Genomic DNA, 6,727 nt, shown 5'->3' with positions numbered 1-6,727 from the left:
TTAGTAGCTGTCAACTGGGAATCACTCTCCGCTCCCAGGGCCACCTTACTGAGTGGCCCCCTTTTGCCGTGTAACATGACGTAATCATGGGAGTGATAGCCCCTCATCGAAGGGTATATAGCCCCTCATTGAAGGGTGTATAGCCCCTCATCGAAGGGTATAGGTCATTTGGGCCCATCTTAGAATTCCACTAAGAGTGAAGTAAGTCAGAAAGAGAAAAACAAATACTGTATACTAATGCACATATGTGGAATCTAAAAAAACGGTACTGATGAACCTAGTGGCAGGGCAGGAATAAAGACACAGATGTAGAGAATGGACTTGAGGACACAGGAGGGGAAGGGGAAGCTGGGATGAAGTGAGAGAGTAGCATTGACATATACACACTGCCAAATGTAAAATGGATGGCTAGTGGGAAGCGGCTGCATAGCACAGGGAGATCAGTTCGATGCTTTGTGACGACCTAGAGGGGTGGGATAGGGAGGGTGGGAGGGAGGCTCAAGTGGGAGGGGATATGGGGATATATGTATGCATATAGCTGGTTCACTTTGTTGTACAGCAGAAACTAACACAACACTGTGAAGCAATTATACTCCAATAAAGATGTGAAAAAAAAAATTCAAAGGGAGAACTCCTAAAAAGAAAAAATTCCACCAACCACAGCATCCTATGATAATACTTCACATTAGAGATATATCAACATAAGTGTAATTGCTTCATTTATTCCCATCTGGCTCTAAATCATCCTATGATGATGGTGATCCAGAAGTAGCTTCCATTTTTGAGCACCAATTATATGCCAGCACTTTGCTACGCACTTTACATATTCCTCGCTTATTTAACCCTATCAATGATCCTTAATAATCTAGATCATTATAGACATCTGAAACAGAGACTTAGAAATTTAAAGTAACTTGGTTCAGGTCACACAGTTCAGTGACCCAGTGATATTTCATAGTGTGGACTGAGTCTTAGTCTGGACCAGCTGAGTAACTCAATGGTGAGTTTCCTCACCCAGAAATGGAGAGGTTAAACCCAAAGATCTCTGAGGTCCTTTCCGATTTTTACAATTATGCAGTGAAAACTGCAATGCCAAGATTTTCAGTAATTTCTTCCTTTCAGATCCAAGGCAAAGCAAAGTTCGTAGCAGCATGAATGTTAGAAGAGAGGTAGTTCACCAAAACTGTTCTCATCGCAAAGGTGTCTCTTACCTAACTGAAACCAAAGTCCCCAAGTCCATCTCCAGCTCCAGCTCCCCTAATCATAGCTTCCAGTATAAGGCACTACCCCTTAACATCCCAACGGGAAGTCTCAATGTGCCCCTGGAATGGTCTAAAGAAAAAACATAATATTAAGTGCCATGAAGGTGATAGAATTGTCAGAAGTACAAGAAATCAACTAGCAAATTGTGAGCAATCAGTCATGGTATGTTCTGTAACAGTATACAAATCACAAATACAAAAAAAAAAAGAGAGAGAGCGCGCGCGCGCGAGTGAAACAAGGAAAAGCTATCAGGCTGTCAGTGCCATCTTGTGGAAAGACCTATATTAAAATGTCCAAGGTAACCTGACCACACCCCAGATCATGTCAAAGCTCTACACTTGACACCAATGTGCATCCAGTAGGCAGCAGGATAGCATCACCATTTGTTTGTAGGCAATGGTGCTGATTGGTAGAGGGTCCATTCTGGTTGCTTGCCTCCTGTGCCATGGCGAGTTATTAAATAATTTGTATATCGTCCCTAACTACACAAATACCACATAAAACCCCCACACCTCCCACACCATTAACACCCAAAACCCACACCCAAACTATTCTGCTTGGTTCCTCAACACAGCATGGTTCTCCAGATGTGGAAAATTTGCACTGACCTATCTCAACACCCTATCCCCCCAAAACACACACACACACTTAGACTACAACTGCTTATAGTATAACTTTTTCTCTGAAAAATAAACTTGATTTTATTTCGCTCCTTAAGTTTATTAGAAATTATTTCTCTTCTTTCCTTTTATCTGAGTATTCCCATCTGTATTGGTTTCCTATTTGCTGCATGAGAAATTACCCCAAAATTTGATGGCTTAAAATAATCAATATTTATTATCTCATAGTTTCCGTGGGTAAGAAATTCAAGGGAGGACTAGCTGGGTGATTCTGGCTCAGGGAATCTGTGAGGTTATTGTCAAGATGTTGGGCAGGTCATCTAAGGTCTTGATGGCGCCAGAGGATCCACTTCCAAAATAGCAAGTTCTCGTACATGATGTTGGTATGAAGCCTCCCCACACGGATCTCTCATTAGACTCCTGAGTGTCCTCCTAATATGGCAGCTGGCTTCTCCCACAAAAGAGCAAGTCAAAACCATACTGTCTTTTATGAGTTAACCTAAGAAGTCACACACCATCATGTCCACAATATTCTACTTGTTACACAAACCAGCCCTATCAATGTGGAAAAGACATGAGATGGTCTTTGAGGTTGGCTACCACACCATCCCTTCTGTAACTCAATTTCCAGATCATTGGGTCCCAGGTGTGAAATGTGTTTAGACAAAAGATCCTAACATTTAAGACACTGAGAGCTCTGACTACAGTCCAAGGGCCACAGGAACCCAAACCCAAGCAATCCTCTGCCTTGGTGGGACACAGGGACCTACTTGGAGAAAGGAATCTCTGTCTCTGGTTTCACCTCCAACTGCCACTAGCATCAAGCCCTCAAGGAACTGGGGCCTCAACATCAAAGAGAATTAGGTCAAAACAGTCTTATCAGCTGGGGAAGGGGGAGCTAGGATGCTCTAAAACTGTTCTGTTGAGCTTCCAAATAATGTCATTTCCAGTATTTCACAATGGGCAGAGAACAAAAGGGAACGAAGACCACTTTTCTGGTGGTTCCAACCCAAGCTTATCTTTCCCCCACTGACTTCTCTTGTGCTTATTATTTTTACTGCACAATTAACTTTTCAATATATATGATCTGATTGTCTTTGATGAGTAATTTAGTACTTTATTATATGTTATGAGAACAATTACTTTTGAGTCTAAATCCCCCCCAGCATGTTGTAAATTCCTTGAAGTCAGGGAAATTAAGCTTATCACTCAGCCCACTGTCAGTGTCAACAGATTGTTCTCCAGGAAAATATCTCCCTCAACACACTTACATACACACAAGATCAAACACATGCACACAACAGGAGCAGGGCTCTGCAAAGAGCAAGGCTTATTTTTCCCTTTTTACAAAACAGTAATTAGACTTAGCCAGGATCATACTGACACAGTCATTCTCTCCTTAAAAGCACACACATGTAAAACGTACATCTCAAGAAGGTGCTACACCGCACTCAAATAGTCCTCAAACTCATGCAATTAAAAAGACACACAAACACCCCAGAAGGAAGAAAGATTTCCTTCTGGCCCATCAATAACAAGCTGCCACTGGCTGTAGCCAATGAAGAACCATCACAGCCCTCCTCAATTCTTCCTTTTCTCTATAAAAGCAAGCCCCTCTCCTCTGTTCCTAGAACCTGTTTATGGTTTGCCATAGTTTGCTTGTCCCGAATTGCAATTCTCTACTATTCCTGAATAAACTCACTTTGCTGGTGGAAAAAAAAAAAAGACACATGAACACACATTGTCACATAGCCCTGGAGACTCGCCTACACTCCCAGAAATGTACCTTCACAGTCTTGCCTATGCATTCTACTTATTTTTTCATTCATTTAACAATTTTGAGCACTGTGTGTCAGGCTCTGTATTAGATGTGTGAAATCTGAAGATGGAATGATGCCTTCTTGGCTCTGCCACAGATAACCCCAATCCAATAAACTAACTGCTATACTAGGAGTACATATTTATAAAAAATGAGATGGGAGTATGGAGATTAAATCTAATGAAGGTCAGGTAACAGAAGAGAAAGGAAAAGAAGCTCAGTATTGCATGAGGTTGGGGGCTACGTGCGGGGAGCTGACATTGTTTAGTTGCGGGGATCCTAGCCAGGAAACCATCAGAAAGGAGTTTTTCTTTCAATGTGAGGCCCCCTGGGCCCAAGACAGAAAATTAAATAATATTCTTGACAATGGGACACAGACCAAGGCAGGGACCCCTTCACCTGGGGCCTGTTGGAAGCCAGAGGCCAAGCAGTAAAGAGGGAGGAATTCCTACAAAGGAAGCCCAGGTGGGTTGATGGATGCACTTCAACCCCTGCAGAGACCCACACGGGAATCTCTGTCTCCTCCCCAGAAATGTCTTCTTTCTGAAGACGATGGGCTTTGAGCTGGATCTCAAGGAGGCAAGGAAGGGGCATAGGGTAGTGGAGAGAAACGTGGGAGGTTTTCCCCTTATGAGTGAGGGAGCAAGGAAAAGGGACTGAGAAAAGTTCAACCTGAAAGGAGCAAGTGCTGGAGTCTTGTCTCCAGAGGCAGTGCAGCCAGAAATCCTGAGCAAGGGATTGAGAGGAGTTGCTGGGAGGGGAGAAGGGGTGACTGGTGGCTGAAGGGCACAATAGGAATAAATTGGGATGGGCTAGAAAGAGTCATAGGGAGTTGTGTGGGAAATGGGAGTGCAGACAGGAAGGGCTTAATCAGGGCTGTGATTGTACAGAAGAAAGGGAAAGGGTAGATTTGGCAGCTCCTGGAACCTGGGGAGAGTAGGCAGAGGCGATGCTTCAAAGTTGCCGGAGTAAACGGTAAGTGATTTTCCACAGGGTCAGAGCAGGCTTTGATCTTTGGAGGAAGAAAAATTCCTTTTCATTTTGCTGGAACCAAATGTGTGTGTCAGGGGTAGATGGGGACAGAAGGAGGAAAGTACATCTTCATGACTAGGTACCCTGGGCTTGGAATGAGAGAGACCTTGGCTCAACCAGCCCAGCTACTTAGTAGCTATGTGTGCTTGGCTAAGTTAACCAACTTCTTTAAGCCTCAAATTACTCATGTGCAAAAGAAATATAAAAATACCTTCCCAATGTGGCTCTTCCAGAAAGCACCTGGCACAGGGCCTGGTACATAAGCAAATTCAATAAGGGTTAACTATTTTCATAATTATAATTAGTCTGATCACTAGAAGCACATTGTTCAAATGAGGATATGAACCAGTCAGATCACAGTTAAGACACTGTATTCAGATCTAGTTCCCCACCTGCTATGAATGACACAGAGAAACTCTAGCCTCCCCAGGGAAGGGTGACTCACAGAACCTGAGAATCAGGAAATATGAATTAAAATTAACAAATCCTGCAACTGTTTAACCCAGCTGAGGGACATGAGGATGGTTAGGTAAAGAGGCAGTAACCTTCTATTTAACTTTAGAATACAATACCGTTCTGTTAAAGATTCTGGAGCCAGGCTGCTTGGTTTCAAACCCCCCCACCATCAGTCATCTCTTGGTCAAGTTCCTGAACCTCTCCAGAGCTTCAGTTTTCTCATCTGTAAGACAGTTAAATAGATTACCCACCTCGTAAGATTATTGTGGCAATTAAATCAGTTTGAAAAATACCTGGCACATAATAATGCTCAGTTTGTTAATTCTTATATTGTTTTTGGTGGTGGTGCTTTTGTTGTTGTTATTATTATTACATTATTACTCTCCCGGGTACGATTTCAGGGCACCAGATGGCACAAACACTGTTTTTTTTTTTTAATAATTTCAGCAGTGGAAAATCAAGAACAGTCCCCTGTACAGTGGCGATTCCCACTGACTGGACGAGTTCAAAAAGTCACTGATAATGACTTAGAGTTATTGTAGAGAAGATTCCTCCCCCAAGGCGTATGTAGATTTGCCATCTCTTAAACCCTTGGGCATCCATTGTGAAGAAAGTTAAGACAAGGCCAGGCCCTTGGGCAGCAGGGGCAGTTGGCCAGTGATGCAATAACTCCCACCGACCGCCAGGGAGCAGCAGAGCTCGACCCGGGGTTGCTTCATCCACAGAAAACAATTTTTAATTCCTTCGAGGTGTTCTGTCTTGACTGTTTGCGTGGTCCACCAATCCCCGTGCACACGGCTGCAGTAATCCCGCCCATTGTTGACTATCCAACCAATCAACGAGCGTTCTGCTTGGGGCCGGACCAGAACGCTCCGACGGTCACTGGGAGACGGGAGTTGGGTGTTCTAGCCCCGCCCCCAGGTGGCTCGGCCAATCCCCTGAGGCGGAGCAGGACGACACCCAGGATGTGTCCCGAAGACCACGTGGCTCCAAGAGGCGCCAGTGCTAGGTAGGTGGAAGGTTTACCCGGCCCGGGGGCGGAGCGGGACGGGCCGGCCTCACCCCCGGTGACCCGCTGTTCTGTGCCCTCTGTCAGCCATGGGCGTGCAGCCACCCAACTTCTCGTGGGTGCTCCCCGGCCGGCTGGCGGGGCTGGCCCTGCCCCGGCTCCCCGCCCACTACCAGTTCCTGCTGGACCAGGGTGTGCGGCACCTGGTGTCACTGACTGAGCGCGGGCCCCCGCACAGCGACAGCTGCCCAGGCCTCACCCTGCACCGACTGCGCATCCCAGACTTCTGCTCGCCGGGCCCAGAGCAGATCGACCGCTTCGTGAAGATTGTCGACGAGGCCAACGCCAGGGGAGAGGTCAGTGGGCGGGGTTAGCGCCAGGAGGGAGGGACTTGGGAGGGGTCAGCGGGGACACGCGGCGCTGGGGAGGGCGGGGCCAGGAATAACTTAGCTGGGTTCCGGGAGAGAGACTGGAGGAAGACGGTGGGGCTAGGAGACCGTCGCAACCAGAACAGAAAGCCAAAGCGGG

At 45.9% G+C, this 6,727-nt stretch overlaps 1 protein-coding gene across 1 annotated transcript in view; it reads left to right on the top strand.

The window, feature by feature from the left end:
• The first annotated feature begins 6,172 nt into the window (after nt 1-6,172).
• Nucleotides 6,173-6,727, top strand: part of DUSP23 (dual specificity phosphatase 23) — a 1,442-nt gene continuing 887 nt past the window's right edge. Inside the window, exons 1-2 of the mRNA XM_007461288.1 lie at nt 6,173-6,199; nt 6,287-6,555. Of these exons, the coding sequence (XP_007461350.1) occupies nt 6,289-6,555 (267 nt within the window). The 5' untranslated portion in view covers nt 6,173-6,199; nt 6,287-6,288. The remainder of the gene's footprint in view (nt 6,200-6,286; nt 6,556-6,727) is intronic.

This window comes from Lipotes vexillifer, unplaced genomic scaffold, assembly GCF_000442215.2.
Source record: "Lipotes vexillifer unplaced genomic scaffold, Lipotes_vexillifer_v1.1 scaffold581, whole genome shotgun sequence".
In the NCBI taxonomy this organism is placed as follows: Eukaryota; Metazoa; Chordata; class Mammalia; order Artiodactyla; family Lipotidae; genus Lipotes; species Lipotes vexillifer.
This window is presented reverse-complemented; position numbering and strand designations above follow the sequence as displayed.